The 19515-nt window shown below is 51.7% G+C and overlaps 7 protein-coding genes across 7 annotated transcripts; 5 read left to right on the top strand and 2 right to left on the bottom strand.

Annotated features, from left to right (window-relative positions):
• Positions 1–2642: 2642 nt before the first annotated feature.
• On the top strand, positions 2643–3213 carry BDW70DRAFT_141985 (cupin domain-containing protein). Its single transcript, XM_073737860.1, has 2 exons — positions 2643–2720; positions 2775–3213. Exons 1-2 carry the CDS (start codon positions 2650–2652, stop codon positions 3142–3144), a joined length of 441 nt encoding a protein of 146 aa, XP_073593151.1. The 5' UTR covers positions 2643–2649; the 3' UTR covers positions 3145–3213.
• A 660-nt stretch (positions 3214–3873) lies between these two features.
• BDW70DRAFT_141984 (Hsp70 protein-domain-containing protein) lies at positions 3874–6107 on the top strand. Its single transcript, XM_073737859.1, has 3 exons — positions 3874–4286; positions 4335–4512; positions 4568–6107. Exons 1-3 carry the CDS (start codon positions 4016–4018, stop codon positions 6060–6062), a joined length of 1944 nt encoding a protein of 647 aa, XP_073593150.1. The 5' UTR covers positions 3874–4015; the 3' UTR covers positions 6063–6107.
• Positions 6108–6671: 564 nt separating this feature from the next.
• On the top strand, positions 6672–9008 carry BDW70DRAFT_98201 (uncharacterized protein). Its single transcript, XM_073745339.1, has 3 exons — positions 6672–7713; positions 7780–8066; positions 8124–9008. Exons 1-3 carry the CDS (start codon positions 6787–6789, stop codon positions 8827–8829), a joined length of 1920 nt encoding a protein of 639 aa, XP_073593149.1. The 5' UTR covers positions 6672–6786; the 3' UTR covers positions 8830–9008.
• BDW70DRAFT_98198 (uncharacterized protein) lies at positions 9008–10401 on the bottom strand. Its single transcript, XM_073745338.1, has 2 exons — positions 9778–10401; positions 9008–9700 (listed from the first exon to the last, which is right to left on the bottom strand). The coding sequence occupies exons 1-2, from the start codon at positions 10233–10235 to the stop codon at positions 9187–9189; spliced, it is 972 nt and encodes a 323-aa protein (XP_073593148.1). The 5' UTR covers positions 10236–10401; the 3' UTR covers positions 9008–9186.
• Positions 10402–11635: 1234 nt separating this feature from the next.
• BDW70DRAFT_141979 (5'-methylthioadenosine/S-adenosylhomocysteine nucleosidase family protein) lies at positions 11636–12893 on the bottom strand. Its single transcript, XM_073737858.1, has 2 exons — positions 11916–12893; positions 11636–11859 (listed from the first exon to the last, which is right to left on the bottom strand). Exons 1-2 carry the CDS (start codon positions 12865–12867, stop codon positions 11780–11782), a joined length of 1032 nt encoding a protein of 343 aa, XP_073593147.1. The 5' UTR covers positions 12868–12893; the 3' UTR covers positions 11636–11779.
• A 1741-nt stretch (positions 12894–14634) lies between these two features.
• On the top strand, positions 14635–16666 carry BDW70DRAFT_98185 (MFS transporter). The gene is made up of 2 exons (XM_073745337.1): positions 14635–15205; positions 15259–16666. Exons 1-2 carry the CDS (start codon positions 14804–14806, stop codon positions 16438–16440), a joined length of 1584 nt encoding a protein of 527 aa, XP_073593146.1. The 5' UTR covers positions 14635–14803; the 3' UTR covers positions 16441–16666.
• A 1403-nt stretch (positions 16667–18069) lies between these two features.
• Positions 18070–18964, top strand: BDW70DRAFT_141977 (uncharacterized protein). Its single transcript, XM_073737857.1, has 2 exons — positions 18070–18237; positions 18293–18964. The coding sequence occupies exons 1-2, from the start codon at positions 18143–18145 to the stop codon at positions 18828–18830; spliced, it is 633 nt and encodes a 210-aa protein (XP_073593145.1). The 5' UTR covers positions 18070–18142; the 3' UTR covers positions 18831–18964.
• Positions 18965–19515: the final 551 nt, after the last annotated feature.

Raw genomic sequence — 19515 nt, 5'->3', positions numbered from 1 at the left:
TCTTTCGTTCGTCGCGTTATACATGGCATTTCGTCGATTTGCTCAATGTTGCCATGGGTTGATGCAATACTGGCTCTATCGGTAATCGTATAGCATTCCGTCGCCGTTTAAGCAGCGGAATGAGGAAGAGTTAACATGCTCTTGCTCACAATGCGAGGACGGTTAAATGGTGTGGCGTCCAATAGAATCAGCTCAGGCGCGGTAGAAGCTATAGACGATCCGATTTCCCAGTGGATCTGCGCATAACCTATCGAGAAATACAGGAACTTGGAGAGTTCCGTATAGTTTGGCCATTGACTTCGGATCCGTGTGATCATGGCATGCCATCCCTCGTCCAAGGGCATCGAGATCTTTAGGGCTATCGCGGTCGGCCGGGAGGCACCTTGACCAATTTCTGTTCTTTTTACCCCTGGCTCGATGTCACATCGTTCGCGCTTCTGAGTTCGGGCAGACGTGCAAGCAGGTTCAGACGAGTGGCCATCAAGTTTTGCGCGGTATGAGACGGGGCAAGTCCCATCCGACGGAAAGACTCTCCGGACCCAGTCATATAGTGCCACGATGAGATGGAACTGATGATATGGACAGTTTGAGTCTATTGGATGACGATTGAGACGTTAAGCTCTACTGGCCTGATGCTTTACGGCCTCTGATAGGAAAGGCACTACAACTCCCATGCTGATAACCAGGCCTTTAATTATAACCTACGTGTTTTTAAAAAGATATTACCAGGCCTTACCAACCAGAAAATGAGGTCAGGTCGCGAAGAAAACTAGGCATGTACTGCTGGTTAACGATCAGGGGGAGTTCAATAGGTGAATCACTCATGATTATCCTCTGGCGTTGACCCAGGGCGCAGCCGGTTTTCACGTATGTTGACAAGTTGTGACTGTGGTCATACAAATAAATCAAAGAGAGACTCAGTGGGTGAAACTATTGCGAAGGTCTCGAGGCATAGGGGAAGAGGGGTGTTCTGTTGCATTGCGATTCCTGATGGGTCCAATGCTCAATCAAAAGATTCGAAAGTGGAATCACCACTGTATTGCTGAATACTGTAGCCTGATTATACCTGGAAAGCTGACAGTTTGTACTGTTCAGGGGAAGCCATATACATATGTTTGACACAATCTAAGCGCTGGAGATCTTCCTGTCCAATGTCAAGTTGTTATAAGAGTGGAGAAGTGAAAGTCCTACGTGGAATTCTCACTAGATGGCAATGCATCCTTTGACAATGCAATATCTGCATGCCTTGATTGTAGTCTAGCTAAGCGATGCACACTCTCTCAATTCCTTCCAGTGTACACCGTATCCGAAATAAGCTCACTAACCTGTCACTCAATACTACCAACGATAGAGCTTACTTCAATAACCCGTACCGATAAGTGCTATATTCAAGAAACTGAGTTTAGTCAACCGTTTAAGCCTACAGGAAATAGATCACAAGAGGATCCTCGCATTCAAAAGCGGCGGAATGCCACGACACAGTTAGACGCCCAATTCGCCGACGACCCCATCAGATCATCATTACTCGATATTGGTTACTGTTGAATATGTTGATGTTCATGCACCTTCACTCTCAGGCGCCTGTAGGTTCCGCTGCTGTTAATGAGACCTCTCACCACTCGTCGGTGGTCAACTTCATGACAGCATAAGGGTTCCCTGCGCGTCTGACAGCCCCTGCCCTTGATTGAGCCGACGTAACCTGGCACAGGATATCCCTAAGGCTGTTCCCTGAGGTAATTGCGATTGTCTCATATTGTAAGATCTTCATAGGCACTAGGTTAACCGGGTACATCCAATGGAGTCTCATGTAGAGGACGAGTCAGGCATTTCACTGTCTCTGCAAAGCAGACCAAAATACCCTTAATCGTGGCTTTATTACTCCTCCAACTAGATTCCAATCTTGAAGCGCGCTTGCCTCTCAATGCTCGTCCCATATTGAACCGCCCGTAACGCCGTCCATTTGAAACATAACAGGCTGCGATGCCCATTGTCTTTGTACCACCGCAATACGTGCCTTTACTGTTTAATCTAAGTTCCTTCTGGTGAAACGGTTCGATATACGGCGTTCAGGGCCCGCGGCCTAGCTCCTCCCCACCATCCAGTACTGACGGCAAACAGGATTCTGGCTCCGCGCTGGCACGCGAGACAACCATTATAAAAACACGAGGTATCAATCATCGTTATAGCAGATTTCTACTACTCGAATACTTAACTAATTTACAATTTTACTATGATACTAACCTCGATATAAATGTGTTCGCGTCTGGGTTAAACCTGCAATTTTATGCCTGCTCCCTCCAACGCGACCAGAGACACGAAGGTATATCGGCGGTTTTTCAAGGGCTGATTAACTCACGAAGTGTAATGCAACAAGCTTCAAAAACCTTTAGTCACACTAAAAGCTTTGGACGAGTGGTCCACCGATAGGCCCCTCGAGACTCTCCGGGTATTGAGCTGGTTAGCCGGGTAACAGCTCATTAGCCGAATGAGCACACCATCCACTCTGCTATCAGGGTAAAAGAGAACGAAGATATAAACACAAGTTGACAACGCTTATTATATAGGGTTCTTATCTATTCGAACATCATCTTCATCTCGACTGCTTAGAGTACATCATTCTCTCCCGAACGAACGAGCACGTCCGCCAGAATGCCCATACCAAAGGTCTCAGCCTCCGACATCAAAGTCGTCAAGTCCGGTGATATTTATCAGGTCAAAGGGTGAGTTCTCTAAGCACTTTGGACTCTAAAAGCTAACAACAGATTCTACGCGAGACGACCCCGCGAATCGTTTGAAATCATCAAAATATACCATCCCTCCAACCTTCCCGGAAAGCAAATCGTTGTTGGCCGGGTTCTCATGGATCCGAGAGCTGCAACCCCTCCGCATACCCACAACAATGCAGCCATCGTTGCTGTTGTCACTGAAGGCACTGTCCTGAACCAGATGAACGAGGATAATCCGATTCTCACGAGCAAGGGAGAGGTCTTCTACGAGAGTCCAGGCTGTCATCACGTCTTGTGCGAGAACAATACACAGGAAAAGGTATCCTTTATTGTGGTGCTGATTGTGGATGATGAGGTAGTGAAGGATGGGTACGAGAGTCTCGTCGTGTTGGATGCGGAGAAACAAGACGGAAATTGAGGGTTGATACGACCTGAATTGAGCGCTATGCAGGCCTCGGGGTATCATTCATAGCATGGTTAACTGAATAAATTGATACATCATTTTGTCTGTTCATGGACTGGCTATATCTACTGCTTTTTTATGCAAAACGCCGTTTTGCTGAGTCCTTGCTTCTCGAGGCCATTGAGGCTAGTGTGTAATAGCATTAACGTAGCCTGAGTCTTTGAAATGACATAACCTGCCGCTTTGAATCTCAAATATATACATAATCCCACAGCAAGGGGGTGCTTGCGGTCCCAATCCTTTGCTACTACCGTTGCTATTAGATGGAGTGTTGACTGGGATTGTCTGTTATGGCGCATTACGTTGCCAACCTAGATTCAAGGCAATAGCCAGGCAGGTTAAATCTGACATAACCCCCGATACTTTATACTGACGGACCCCTTACTGATCAATGGGAAGTTTGGTCACCATTTTAGGTGGATGGAAAGGACTAATTACGATTAGGGAAGGTCGACTGAACACGACCAATAGAAAGGCTTAGATAACACAAGAAAGTCGTAGTGTCTATTGGGGTGCATCTCCCACAGTAACTGTAGGCTATCGAGGTAGGGCTGGGCTGGATAGGCTATTGAAATTGAGGATCCCGCTACTTAAAGAGGCAGGTCCTCGATTCCTGGCGCACAGCTGACTAACCGCACTCAACGCCAAGGTCAAATTGACTCACTTTCTTCAGGCCAGATATCGCCATGAACTTGTCTCTCCCGTCTTGGTTTAGCCTAGAGTACCGAGTTTGGGCTACTGATTTTTGCGCGACGTTATGGCAAATTGTTTATTGAAGACCTGGTAGCGAGTAAGCAAGGTCTTGAGGCTAACGGCCATTCAACCTATGACTTCTCGATGGCAGCATATATGGGAAACCGCCTGTCTTTTCCTTCATAATTGTCGGTGCTCCAAGACACATTACACAGTTTATGACAGGATGAGCAAAGGAGTGTTGGCCGCCCAATCTGCAGGGAGACGCAGGCGAGGGGGACACAGCAAGACTACCCAGTTAGCCATTGCTTCGTTATGCCTCTTCTTCGCCCTCTTCGCACTGAGAACCAATGCGCATGCTAATGAGGACGAGTGGAAACGCGAGAAGTACTTTGGAGAGAAGGGTACATCAGTCTTTTTCTTTACATTGCAACACTAATGCCTCGAAGTAGTGATTGCAATCCACCTTGGAGCTTCCGAGTCTCGTGTGGGCGTTATCGAAAACAACCAAGTCCACAATCTGGGCTCTGTCCCATCATATGTATCGTCGACCAATGCAGGCTTAGTTGCTGGCGATGAAGCGAAGAAGCTGGGTGGTCCGAACCTGCTCACGGCTGCAATGGATATGATGTAATACCTAAACCTTTTCTCAAGTCTAATGGATAGACTGATCTCTACTTTATAGGAGTCACTTCGCCGACGAGAGCCCTGGAAGTGCGCTATACGATCGGCCTGGCGATATGTTCAGCTACAGCATGCAAAAGGGTCACCAGACACTCCAGGTATCCTTAGACGGCACAAACTCTTCCTTCACGCCAACGGATATATTCGCTCCCATCCTCGCAAACATGCGCTCCATTGCTCAGTCGTATCTTGGTTCCGGAATCAATATTACCGGCGCTGTCGTGGCACTCCCTCTTCCCTATGGCTATAATGGCATGAACACGGTAGATAGCTTCGTTTACAATATTCGAACAGCAGGAGACATGGTTAATCTACCAATCATCCGCACTATGCGCGAGGCAACGAGCATAGCCATAGCGCTGGGCTTGGACGTACTATCTGAGACGGATGGCGAACGGTATGCGGTGATATATGATCTTGCCGACGACTTCGACACTCTCACGGTTACGGTCCTCGAAATCGAGGACGGTGTATTCGATACCTTATCCATTCACCGAGTATACAATGTCTCTGAAGCGAGCTATCCCGATAGAGATAGTTCCGGTCTGGCCGACACGGGAAACGGTGCCGTATTGGATTTTCTTGACGATCTCACGCTTGAAAACCCTATCCTCGAGAACAAAGAAGCTAAAACCAGCCATGCCCAAGAGAAGCCCTGTCTGACATCCAACGTCCAGATATCCAGCGTCCATGCTATTCACAATGCCCTGACCAAGGCTAGATTATCGGCGACCCAGATTACAGACCTAATCTTTACACCGGCCTCTAAGTCCTTTCCCGGCCTTCAGGGTCGTGTAGCGGGGTGGTTCAACAAGACCGCCAGGATCGCCAATTCAGATAACCTCAATGAGGCGGCCCTCTGGGGCGCCGCCTTGATGTCCAGTTATATGGCAGAAGATGACTGGTGGGTAGGCAGTTCATGTTCGACGAGTCGTCCTGGCGTCGCGATATCGACTACGGATGGTAGTGTCGTCGAGATCATTCCCGGCGCCCAGTCTCTTCCATCATTCGGTAAACAAGCATTTATGGCGTCATGCAGAAACAGGGATCTTGAGCACAATACCACTACCATGAAGGTTTACCTGCGCGAGATTCCGGCTATCGACTACCACGCCAAGTTCGAGCTTGGAGACCAGTACGTCTTCGACCCGACGCCGGAGGATATTTTCCTCGCTGAATTCAGTCTCAATATCACCTGCGAGTCCAGGAAATCTTCAAGGCCTCCGGCAATTGAAGTCTCGGCCTTCGTGAGTCGCAATGCTGTTCTTTATGTCCAGGCGACGAACAAGGGTAGTGGTGAATCTAAGGGATTGAGATTCGCGGACGCGAGCACTCACTGTGGACAAGATGAGCGAAACTCTCCACGTAATTTCACGTCGACTCTACTGGAAAGTCTAGAGATGGAATACGAAATTGATCTGCGAAGGCTTGTTGGGCCGTCGAACGACCAGAAGCCAGTGGAGGCGTTTGGCCGCGCTTTGTTTTCGTCTTCGTAAGCTAGCTATCCTGAGTATCTGAAGAAAAATCCAATATGATGTTCGTGCTATCTATTTAGTCCAATGGATTCTTGTTAATGGAAGGCCCTCACGACACCTCGGGTGGTAATCATATCGGCCGTTTGAGCCTCTTCCAGGCTAGTATTTTGTCAAAGCCTGAAGACTACTAAGCGAAGCATGACACCCTATAATTGAAAACTTTGGAAAGCTTGAGAAAGCTTGGTACTAGGTATAGATCGACAGTGAGAAAGCAGCGAATTCGGGATAGTGCGCCTCCGCCTCGCGCCATCAGAAAAGATCCATCGCCGTTCCCTGAGTACCACCTCAACGGTTGGGGAATGTTTGGATGACATAAGAAAAACTCAATAGTCGGCCGAATTGCTATTGAAGTGACTAAGGGTCAAGTCAGTCACGCCTATGAAGATCCGTGGATCTGCGCGATCTCACTTCCACAGTCCATGACACCATCGCCCCAAGCCGCAGCACCGCGGAAAAGGCCCTTCCAGAAAGCAGCCACGCTGACTCAATCCTGACTGATTGCGCCATGCAGGGATTAACTCCAGTGGAAGAACGAATTGGCTTTCGGTCAGCAGCTGGCAGGCCAAGGGCCAGCTGAAGTGCTCTAACCATCCCCGCTTTGCGTTGCGTTGCTTCACTTTTGTCCGTCCTTCAACGGCCACGCACTAAATCATCTCCAAGCAAAGAACGAACGTGAAAGATACCAATGACCGAAAAACCGTCATCTACGACCCGTCGAGTGTCCCTGGCATGCGTCCCCTGCCGCTCAAAGCATCTGCGATGTGATGCGACAACTCCCGTCTGTGCCCGCTGTCGGACTGAGGGGCTGCAGTGCGTCTATATGAAATCCCGGCGCGGTGGAAGAAGAACCAAGGCGCAAGCGCAACAGTCCTCGAGTACAACTTCAGCCTCGACGCCTTTTTACGCCGATCCTTCGGCGAAGCTCTATGTGCCGCCGCAGCAGTCACTCCCGTCTACGATGGGTATGCGCCCTGCCGCCTCGACTTCAGATGACGAGCAGGAGCGCAGCAACTCAGAGCCCACGAGTGCTTCACTGTCGCTGAATAGTGATCCTTTGGGCGACTCGTCGGTTAACGAGCAATTCCTCGCGCAGTATTACTCTTTCTTCCATTCTGCGCATCCGTGCGTTCTGCCCCAATGGGCTTTGAGACGGCGACTCGCCCACAACGGGCGAGACCTGCAAGCGCTGGTTTCGGTCATCCAGTTCATCGGCTCGGTGTATGCAAAGTCCTCATTCTCGGCAGCCTTGAAAGTCGAGGCCGAGGCGGCTGTTTCGTCGATCGGCACGAACTCTCCGATTACGGGGTTCGACGTCCAGGCAGTCCTGCTTCTGTCCATTGCGATCTACTGGGCCAATGAGCCCCAGAAAGCTCTGGGCTTACTTGACAGAGCGATCGTAATCGCTCTGGAGCTAGGGATGCAGCGGCAGGGGTACGCCTATGCAAATGGCAGCAGCGATCCCCTGCTCGAGGAGTGCTGGCGACGCACTTGGTGGCAGATCTACATGACGGACGCGCATATAGCAGGCAGTACAAGCACATTTCCGTTCAGGACGAGTAATGTCGAGATGAACTGCGACTTACCTTGCGATGAAGCCGAGTATGAGTCGGGAGTATGCTTTGCCCTCATCCTCTTCGAGCTTTTCATCTCAATAGTAAAACCTTGCTAAATGGTGCAGAGAATTCCCCGTCCGAGAACGCTACAAGACTACGACATGCGCGAGTTTCTAGACGACGATGACCGCGTCTTCTCCTCGTTTGCCGAATTAGTCGGTCTCACGCGAGGGCTTGATCTCGCCCTCGCAGCTCGCCAGAGCATGACAATCGCCAATGCACCTGCCATCTGCGCAAATGCAGATGCCACCGTCACAGCCTGGCGATCTCTACTGCATCCGTCGAAGAACCTCGTGCGGGCAGATGGGACCGTAGACGAGCTTCTGTTCAAAGCAAACATGATAATTCAAACGTACTCCCCCTGTTTCAATAGCCTGTTCCTGTGAATGCACATGCTAACTAGTATCAGATACGTTGTCGAGCTGCACCGCCAGCTCTCAACCCTATCTTACACCCCCATCGAGTCTATAGCCCACTGCTCGCCTCCACCACCCCCAGAGAGTCTCCGAGGCTGCAACGCACCGGAATGCCAGCTCCACACCGCAAAGGTGCTGCGTGCGATCGAAGCCTTTGACGACCTTCTAACACTTCCCACAAACATAGCAACACATACTCCCTTCATCATCTGCATGATCTCCAACCTTGTCATCGCGCATCTTGCCGCGTGTCGGTTCCACTACCATAGCCAGGCGCTGAAGCTAGCGCGGGAGCGGATCCGGCTCAGTATGGGTGCGCTCAAGGTCCTCGGAGAGTACTGGTCCATGGGACAACGGACATATAGGGAGGTTGGGATAGTCGCGCGGGAGATTCTAGGGTTGAAAGATGCGTCGAAACGGCAGCATCACCAAGAATCACTGGCCAGGCCTGCTACCGTAGATGTTACAAGCACGCGGGCTGTCATAATGTCTGATCCCCCAAGTGAAGTCCAACCTGAGCCGCAAAGTGCACTACTGCCTGAAGCAGACGCGGAGTTTCCAGATATCTCGGGCTACCTCGATCAACCGTCGCTTGCGGACATCCAGCTGCTTGACACGAACTTCGACTTTTGCGGCTTGTTCGATATGAATGCTGGCGTGGGTGCTAACGTCAACGTGTCGACTATGGCTGTTGTTTAGCGGACCAGGTAGGTGGATTGGAATATAGGAATTCGACCGCATCTCCTTCGGCGTTAAGCACTGATTACTCCGTAAGATAGCGAATGCGAATATTTCAGATAATTTTATTTACTTTCTTTCTTTTAGGAGTCACGGCAAGTCTCAGCTCCTAAATTGTCAGTTCTGGGAAATACGTTCGAGCACGAACGCTTTTCACTTTGCAAGCCAAAGTGTAAATGGATATCAAACAACCATATTTACATGCCTGAGGTATAGAGCCTGATTGAAGCCGACACGTGCCGCTACAGGACGAAGTTCGCACGCTCCAGCCGGCATACGACGCCAGACATCCAGTTAATATAAGGACTGCGCTTCCTCCTACCAGGGCAAGACAAGCACGGCTCCAGCCAGCAACGACGCAGCCAGGACGCCCAACATGCCGCCGAGATGACCCCAGTCTTTAGTATAGCCCGCCTGCATATACAAACCGCTCGCGGCATTCGTCTCATTCACCGTATCCGCGTCACTCGTCCCTGACCCATTTGAACCATTCCCCGAGTCCGACGAATTCCCGTCCCCATTGCCATTCCCATTGCCGCCACCGTCACCCGGTCTGCGCACGAAATAGATAGGCACCTGCAAGGTCGCGGCCACCATATCCCCCGTCTCATCAGCGTCGATAGTCCTCGAGGAAGTACGTGTCGGCGTGCGAGGGATAGTCAGAGTTGGAACGGCGATGTTGGCTGTCCTGGTCACCCCATTCCAGACCCAGCTCGTGCTGATGAATTCCAGGTTCCCGTCTGCGTTGGAGTAGTCTGCGATACATACGGTGCGGATGTCGCGGTCCGGGAGGGTCGAGTAGCAAATCCCGTTGCGGCCGGCGGTCATTGAGCTGTATTAGTGGTCAATATTGCGATCTGAGGAAGGACAAAGGGGATAATGGTAGATGGGTGCCGAGAGGGTGCATACCTAGGACAACAAGCAACAGCCGTCTCGCTGGGGTCGAGCAGCGCGCCGAACGCATCATGGAAGCCCAGTTGAATATAATCGTTATCCGGGATATCCCAGTCCCCGGTTGGGATCGCACCGACTGTGAAGAGCCCAGAGGACGTTACATCGCCGTCGCTCGGCCGTGCGGCCGATCCGACGGCTTCCCATCCGGATGGGCAGTTGACGCCGGGAGACCAGTAGGGTACGTTGCGCTGGTTGCTGAGGAAGTCGTCTATCAAGTCGGAATTTGTGGGTTCAGGGAGGCAGCTATCAAACGTGGTGGAGGGGCAGGACTCGAAGAGCTCGGGGATGTCCGGGTCGTCGTCTTCGGCATAGTAGATGATGCTCGAGGGGGTGCAGGACGAGGAGGTCCAGGTTGCTGGTAAGGTGCCCCAGTTTGCGAGGGTCCAGCCGAGAGTGGAGGTGCCAGAGGGCATACTGAAAAGGGGAAATATGGTGATAATGCACAGACTGGAATGTGGGCATCAATGTGCGCTGACTGTACTGTTGGTTCAGGTGGTTGTCAATCTTTCTTATATGGTCAATACCAGACGTAATTCGGGATACGGACGATGTCAGTTGTGTTTGCAATGGCAATTGTGTCTCGTTAGGCAGCAAGAATGTTGGTAGCGATGCTGATTGACTCTGTCGAGGCAAACTGCTGTACATTCACTCCGGTTGAGGGGTGCTGCGCCCCCACCATATGTAGTGGCACATTCAGCAGCCGTTCTACTGGTTGTTCAGGGCCAAGAGATTTCCAGCAATCGTTTCACCCAGGATGACACAGCGGAATTGCAGCATTCAATTGGCTGAATGAGGAGCACACGTCACTTGTGACACCAGGAGATCGATGCTCCTTGGCAGACTGTACAGAGTACATGATTGTTGGGCAGGCTAGTGCTGTCAGACGAATTGAGGGTTCGTCAACTTCCATGATTGGCTTCCGTAGTGGACAGAGCAAGATTATTTATACTTCGATTGGCCGAATCGCTCGTGCGGCCCAGTTGGCTTACTCGCATATAAGCTGTTGGAAACCACTACACTGGCCATGCTGAAGATGGGCAACCATAGCTCTCACAATGACGTCCATCCTGACAGAACGACCAAAAGCCTAGACGCCAAGGAAATTACTTGCGCGTCCTACGCTCAGAGATCAGCTGCAAAGCCACTGACCGGACAATACGTATGCTCACAAAGCATAGAGCGTGATTTCTGGTCAAGCTGAGGACGGCAGTCTCTCTTCCACTGTGCTGTATAGTTACCCGTCTTCATATGGTGTATATAGCAGTCCTATCAGGGAAAACTGCCCGGGGTGCTGATTACTCCGCCAGAGGGATGACATTCATATCATATATGTTGAGGAATCTTGTCCTCATATATCGATAGAAGCTATGCTATGCGGCCCGTGTACGTGATATGATTGGGGCACCAATTGGTGCATATCCCATGAATCTAGGTTTCTATATCACAGGCCCGACAGCGCTCTTAAAGGCGCTCTTAAAGGCATTTAAAGTACTTGGGCATCGTCATCAGCACACAACCTCAATGACAAAGATCAACACTACAGCCGTCCTCTCACAAGCCCTGTACATTTTGGCAAGAGGTGCCAGAAGTGAAAGGCTTCATTATATCCTGTTTTCCACGGCCATCCCAAACATCTAAGCTACTGCTTGGCTGTGTAGGAGTATCTCCGGTCATTATTACGACATGGCACGCGAGCGTTTTCTATTCGATTACGGTTTCCAGTCCATGATTAGGAAGCGAATCTGAACCTTCAATGCGTTCCAGATTAGCAACGATGCAGGAGTCTTGTAAGTGCTATATTAACATCCAGGTCTCTAGCCAACGCTAGCTGGGGACCCATATTCGACTAAGCCATATTTGACCCATCGATCCACCTCTAACTACACAACAAAGACGAAGGAAATATGTCGCTGGTATAGATACTTCAATCCCTGCTCTATCCGTTCCTTGCCTCCAATCAGCTGTAGGTATGCAACTCCTCTGAGAACCCCAATATCCGGTCTCGCAACCTAAGGGTATCCATGCGCATAACAGGCTCTACTGATAATTAGCATAATGTCCAAACGAACTTGGCAGCCAGCTTTCTTCCGTACCGACTGGAAGTATGTATGTGAGCATCTCTTTAGCAACCGCTGCAGCAGCTGCGGCGGCATATCCGTTCCACTCGTCATTCTTGTGGGAGTCGCAGTAATTAGCAATGCCACGGACGACGACGCACTGAAAATCGTTCATCAGTCCAGCGGCTTCCATATCGAAACAGATCGCTCCGCCAGCCTCTTGAGCCAGGATGTCCCGCTTCAGGCCATTCTTAACCACTCGATTCCCCGACGCAATGAGACCGTAGAATATCTCCGATTTCATTGGCTGGGCCCGTCTAGCCCGGGCGACGTATTTGTCTCTGTCGCAATGTGTGCATGGAGCTTCCGTTACGGTGTGGTGATAGTCCGCTGCGAATAGAACATCTCGCTCGGGCAGCGGCCTCCAGTACGCCTTCAACTCAGGGTGTTTGTGCATCATCTTAGAGATAAATTCATCAATGCGATTGGCCCGCAATCTGTGATCGGATTTCATCTTCAGTATGATCGATCTCCATGGCGCCGGCGGCGGGCAGAGGAACCCTTTTTGCTGGGAGCCAGCCACAGTTTCCCGCACCATGTCATACTGGACGACACCCCCGGACGTTCCAGTTGGAGTACTGATGACGACGTCGCCTAGACGAATATCAGTATTGCGGCTGGGTACGCCGCCTGCGCATCCGACCAGCAGACGCAGCTCTACCGCGGTGAAGGTCCGCAACAGATGCGCTGCCACAAGTGCTGCAGCATTGGGCCCCTGTGACCCTTCGAGCAGTGTGGCCAATACGACATTGTGCCCGCTCAGTGTGCCGAGTATATATGAGTTTGGGTCGATATTATTGCCAGGGACTCGTCCGTGCTCCTCGTCGAGCATACAGCGGGCGGCGCTTAAATCCACCTCCAAAGGACAGATCAAGGCCACCGTATAGCTTTCGTAGTTGAGGTGGCTTCCGGGTCTTTGACTTCGCATTTTCTAGTTGTGCTAGCAAATGTTCTAAAGAAAGAATGAGAGAATTCTGGTGCGGACTCATGATGGACGCAGAGGTTGAGGGCTTTTGTAGTTTCTTGCCTCCAGCCAGCGGCTACAGCGCCGCGCCAGTGACCGTCTGTAACCAATGACTCTACATCTGATCTTTAGTCTCATATTTTGATATCGCAAGTTGTTACAGTAGGCGCTTCTGCCCTGGCCCTCCAATGACTGGTCAGGAGCGAAACAAGAGTCCTTCCCGTCCTTCCTTATCGGGTGCCTTGCGGCAGAGGAACCCTAATCCAATCTTTAGGCGCTGTATAGCGCCTCAAGTATCCTTAGAAAGCACGTTGGCCTATCGTTCTGCAGTAGTGAACCCGTCGAAATGAACTGCTACTATTAATGCACGTTGCCAATGCAGGTTGGTTACGAGACGAGCTAGGCCGAACGGCAGAAATATATTTTTGGAAGCGCCTTATCTCCACCCAAGTAAATGGCAATCACGCAAGAAATATACGATGTTGAAATCATGCTTGACAATTCAATATTATTTCACCCCATAGACATACTTGAATGAAAAATACATTCAAACAATCTGAACAACTGAGGGTACGTTGCGTTTGCGAGGCCGACTCTGGCAAGTTATTAGTGTACACAGTAATGTACTCAGTACACGGTATGTCCACTCCCAAGCCAAGCCGCATGTCAATGGCGTTTACATTGTGGGCCGTGGCTCGCTTCGACGATCTCCCGACCGACAGCGCCAGCAAACGAACAGAAGGCGTGTACTGCCAAAAGCAGTCAGACCACGAACTGGGAACCGCAGCGCAGGGAGACGATTAACGCGATTAGTCATCACCGTTGGTCCCGAAGAACATACTAGCGAGGTGGCAGCGAGCGGTGGCAGGGGACCCATGTCAGTGGCCACGCGTCGACGTTTCGAAAAAAACAAACAAGCCTATACGGTTGATCCTGGCGCCCTGTGGCAGCGCGCGAGTCAAGCAGGCGGCCTGAGGCGTTTATTGCTGCAATCGTGCGCATATCATGCATTGGTGAAAGCAATATTGGAGCTAGACCTGCACCTCCAACAATTCTCCTCCTCTCATGTCAAGGCAATGTTGTGTAGGGGGCCCGCGAGTGGTGGAATCGAGTCGATTCCAGCCCACTGGGGCCAGGCCATCCTTACCTGTTCCGGTATAGCTAGACTCGCTCTGGAGACGCGCCGGGTGAGGGGACGTAGCCTCAGCCATATGATAGCCCGCCGTTAGGCGATCGAGCGAGCGGTTGGTCGTATCTCCAAGAGGACGGGGTCGCGCCCACTGCTGGAGGCAGTTGTTTTCTACCGTCCAAACGAGCGCGACGGGAGTGGCGGCTGCGGGATACCAGCCTCGCTGCCTCTGTTGCATCTATTGCGTCCGTTGCGGTGCGGAATGACGCTGTAGGGCTGGGGGAAAATGCGCGGGGGCGCGCCAGCCCAAGCCAAACGCCCCCGTTTTCCCTCGGGTGGGTTGGATGTGAAACGGTGCCGGGCGATCAGATTCCGTGATGACCTGTCAGCACCCACTACACTGTCTACGACCGTTGGAGATGGGCACTACCATGCATAGCTCGCAATTATCACGTATTTCCAGTGCATAATCGGCTACAGCCAAGCGGGGGCAGCTGCCTGTTAAGACGATCGGCCTGGTTACCCGAGAGTCTTGCCCACTATAGAAGGATCGTTGCTCGCTGCTTGATTAGCCTCTGGTCTTGTTTCTCTTCTAGCGTGCTTCCCTGTTTCTTCTCTGTAACCTTCCCCCTTTTCTTCTCGTGCAGTGCAGAGCCCTGCGATCGGTTAGACGGCTGACAGAGGAAAGAAGAGGAAGGAAAAGGGCAAAAAAGGACAAAAGAAGGGAGAAAAAGGAAAACGAGAGAGATCAGGAACGACAGCTCGTCAGCCATGGCTTCGCAAAGCACTCTGCGCCCAAGCCTTAGCCGAGATGCCTCGCTGGATCGTAAAGACAAGAGACCCCCGGCAGAGTCAGGGCTGCAAGTCGATCTAGAGAAGACTCCCACGACGACCTCGGTCAAACGCGAGCCCTCGACGCGCACGGTGCACCCTGAGACCGACCTCGACCGTGGCGTTGTCGGCTGGGATGGGCAGGACGACCCGGCCAACCCGATGAACTTCGCCCCGTCGCGCAAATGGACTCTTCTCGGCCTCGTCAGCGCGGTGACGTTCATTTCCCCCCTTGCGTCGAGTATCTTCTCGCCCGCGCTCGAAGACCTGGCTCTCGATATGAGGATCACGAATGAGACGCTGCTTTCGTTCACTGTCAGCATTTACCTGCTCGGGTATACTGTACGTTTAGCCTGTCGTCCCGGTGGCTGGCGATCTGTGCTAATGAGCGCTAGTTCGGCCCCATGCTGCTCGCCCCGCTGAGCGAGATCTATGGTCGCAGGATTGTGCTCAGCTGCGCGAACTGGTTCTTCGTCGTCTGGCAGATTGGATGCGCGCTGGCGCCAAACCTTGCTTCCCTGATCATCTTCCGTCTTCTCGCCGGCGTCGGCGGATCGGGCTGTATCACTCTCGGTGCTGGAGTGATTGCCGATCTGTTTCCCGTCCAGCAACGCGGACTAGCCACGGCGCTCTGGAGTCTCGGCCCCTTGATGGGACCGGTCGTTGGCCCTATCGCCGGCGGCTTTGTCGGCGAGTCCATCGGCTGGCGCTGGGTCTTTTGGCTCCTGCTGATCGCTGGCGGGGCGTTATCAATCGCCATCGAATGCTTCAACAAGGAGACATACGCGCCGGTTTTGCTGCGATGGAAGACGGCGAAGTTGTCCAAGGAACTCGGTCGGAGCGACCTGCGCAGTGTGTATGAGGCAGAGGGCCAAACCGAATCGCCGGGCCAGGTCCTCAAACTCGGCCTCAAACGCCCCGTCGTTCTCCTCTGCAAATCCCCGATCGTCTTGTTCGTGTCCACGTACATTGCCCTCCTTTACGGCCTGCTCTATCTCTTCTTCACCACGATACCTACGACGTTTGGCGACCAGTATGGCTTCTCCCCAGGCCTCTCCGGCCTCTCGTACCTGGGCATTGGAATCCCCGAGTTTATCGGGCTGGCAATAATCGGCTTGACGAGCGACAAGATCCTCCTCAGACTGGCCGCCCGCAACGGGGGCAAATTCGAGCCGGAAATGCGGCTGCCGGCAATGGTTTTTTGGTCGTGCTGGATTCCCATCAGCTTCTTCTGGTATGGCTGGGCCGCTGAGAAGAAGGCTCATTGGATCGTCCCGATTCTGGGAATGGCGCCCTTTGGGCTCGGACTGATGGGGGCCTGGATGCCGATCCAGATTTATATCATCGATTGTTATCCCAGGTATGCTGCTTCTGGAAATGCGGCGCTCACGGCGACGAGGTCCCTTATTGGTACACTATTGCCACTGGCTGGTCCAAAGATGTTTGAGACAATGGGACTAGGGTGGGGGAATTCCTTGCTGGGTTTCATAGCGTTGGGCTTCGTGCCGCTCACGATGCTGCTGACCAAGTACGGGAAGATAGTCCGCGAAAAATTCCCGGTCGACCTCGAGGCGTGACCATTAGTTATGATGTAACGAACAATGTATAATAGATAGACTTCATCCATATAACCATGAATAAAAAGGAGTAACTTACCTAGCATAACCAGCTTATCTAGGATAACTGGTCGAGTTTGAATCTTGGTTTCTGGGACTTCCCCGTAAGGATGCAAAGGTGAGGACAGCGGAGCTCGTCTCGTTGCTTGGAGAGAAGAACGCGACTCTGATCTTGCAGCAATCCGAGGCGCCCTTCTAAACAATTGGTGTTGGTCTTGACTAAGGATGATGTGCGGTTTCGATGGAATTTTCCTGGCCCCACGACTACCTTCCCAGCCTTGAAGGTGACTCAGGACGCTCCTTATGGTATACCCTCTCTCGACGGAAAAACGTTCTTCTATCAACTTGCACAGCCAGTCAAACGGTCGACGTGATGATATGTCAGTAGACGAAATAGTATGGTCCGGAGTCTCTAGCTGGATGCACTAGGAACAGGAGCCATTGCAGTCATCGGAGCCAAGCGGATCGCATGCCTGATGCACAAACACACAATCAACGGGGTCAGGAGGCCAGGATCGAGATTTATCAGGTACCAATTCTCACCACTGATTGAGAGCACCGCAGGAAGGGTTCTGCCACCTTCAGACGATTGGTCACATTAGGGACGGGTTTTGTGGTGCGATAAGGGAGGTCGCTGTGCAAATATTGAATGCCCCTGGTCAGGTTTCAGGATGGCCACCTTCTTATCGCGCAATCGCCGTCTGGAGAGATTGCAAAGTCTTAGGGCCGGCGCTTCAGGATTATGAGGCTGATGTTTGCAGACTGCCCCCGTTCTGGTCTCGCCAGGGTCGACTAGGCTTAACGAGCCGCGACTCAGACCGGTCGACATCCAGGTCGGTTGCTCGCGCGTATTTTTGCAGAATCGGAGTGAGATTAAGTCTCTCGACTCACCAGCTGGCTGGGAACGCTTCACATTTTACCGGTAACCTCGCATTCCTTCGTTTTGTGTCAGTGTCGTGTTAGCAGGCAGAACATTCATAGTTGATGGAGTGTGTGTCCACACAGACTGCGGCTGAATCCAGGAGAGCCTCAGAAATGCATAGCCCACGCAGGGGCTCGTATCCACTGGCCGTGGCCGCCATTTTCAGTTCCGACTCAGTTCTGACGCAAAGGGCCCTTCCGGACCCAAGGCACAGGCATCATAGTAGCAGGCAGAGGCACCGGCACTTTGCCGACGAGCTGGTGTTGATACGAGCCGCCAAGGGGACAATTCAGCCGCTTGTATCATCTGGTAGAAAAAATCTTCTCTGGTCCGGATGGCTACATATGCCATATCGATTAAGGGTTGCAACTGGATCGTCCATCTGAATACGAGATGCGGTTGCAAATCCTCCCGGTTGGGTAAGGTGGATAAGACTGAATACGAGGGGAGGACGTTTCGAAACGGCTGGAGCGCCTCTAAGGCGGCCGTTCAGTACTTGGTTTGAACTTTGTTTTGCTGTCAAACACGAAGTGTCTTATTGCGATGTTCAATGGTGAACCCTATATGAAGGGCCCATAGTGCTCTGGATGGCAGACTTTTTGAACATAGCTTCAGCAACCGTTGGCATTTTTTTTCTTCATCTATATCAATTCTTCTCTTTTACTCTGTACATTTCGACCTTCCGCTCCTTGATTTTTTTTTACGCTCTTTCTACCTCGCTTTCTTGTCAGATCTGTCAATATGCACGCCAAATACCTTACCCTCCTTGCCCTTTCGTCGATGGCCCTGGGCCAGGACTGGCTTGAAGACGCCATGGATGCACTGGAGTCCACCACGTATGTCGCTCATCGCCCTTCAAAACTGGCCGCGCTGCTAACATGAAAGCCCCAGTGACCTCCCAGTACCTACTGGTGTCTCAGGCGACGTCCCCACGCTCGACGAATGGATTGAATCGCAAGACTCAAGCGACATCCCCGTAGCCACTGGCATCAGCGGCTCCTCCAGTTCTTCCTCGGACTCCGACTCCGACTCCGGCACCGACTCTTCCAGCACAAAGGGCATCTTCGAAATGCCCAGCTCGATCGTTTCCGAGATCATGAGCGCTGTGCCTAGCTCTGCTCTTTCCGACCTTACGAACCCGACTTCACTGTCCAGCATATACAGCGAGATCCAGGACGGTAACTACCCGGCCTGGGCTACGGATCTCCCAGATGATGTCTGGGATTATTTCGAGTCCGCGTACGGTGTTGAAGCCAGGCCTACGGGAGGCTCAGGCTCTTCGAGTGGTGGCGATGAGGAAAGCCAGAGCAGTGGTGGCGACGACAGCGGCAGCGGCGGAGATGGTGATGGTGCCGGCATGCTCAGTCCTTCTGTCTTCGCGAGCGTGGTCGGTGCTGTCAGTGTGCTGGGTCTTGCGCTTGCGCTGTGATCTGGGTCTGCTTGCACATGCGAATTAATGGTGTGAAGACGCAGCGAGGGACTAACCGCTCCATCCTTGACGGTCAACTGCAACCCATGTGTGCATTCAGCATATTGGTACTATTCTGCCTGCGTCTGCTCTAGTCTATTTATTATTTAATTACCCTACAGTTAGGATAACCCACCACGGACAATTATTTTCCTAGGAGTTAATCCAATGAAAATTATCTCTGGAATGATTTGCAACATCACCTATCTCGGCTGTGCTATCGATTGACCCCATTCTGTACACTGTGTAGCTCCTACCCATATTTAGTGATCTTAACAGTTGAGTAGTCTTAGGAGTAGCATCTTCTAAGCAGGATTCAACTGCAGGAAGAAAGGACCAGTTTTCAAGATTCATGGTGATTAAAGAAGAGTAGATGATATGCAAACCGAGTAAACGAAGAAGTGGACAGATGCTAAAAAGCAGCGGGAACCGCTTATTTCGGTACAGTCCTGGATTGTGTAGTCTGGAAACATCTGCTTTGACGGCTCCTTGATCTATTAGTACTGAATGCAAGTGCTTTTCATTCCAAGAATTCTCTTTGATGTTGCCGGCCTCGACAAGCCATCTGCATCTATCCGATGGAGCTAACATTGGATAGAGGAACTCGCAGGCCAGGGGCCGAGAAGTGGATTAGTACGATAGATGA

The sequence above is a fragment of the Aspergillus foveolatus genome (assembly GCF_047715535.1).
Source record: "Aspergillus foveolatus strain CBS 279.81 unplaced genomic scaffold BDW70scaffold_54, whole genome shotgun sequence".
Classification (NCBI taxonomy): domain Eukaryota; kingdom Fungi; phylum Ascomycota; class Eurotiomycetes; order Eurotiales; family Aspergillaceae; genus Aspergillus; species Aspergillus foveolatus.
The sequence above is the reverse complement of the archived record's forward strand: the minus strand, read 5'-3'. Positions and strand labels throughout refer to the sequence as shown.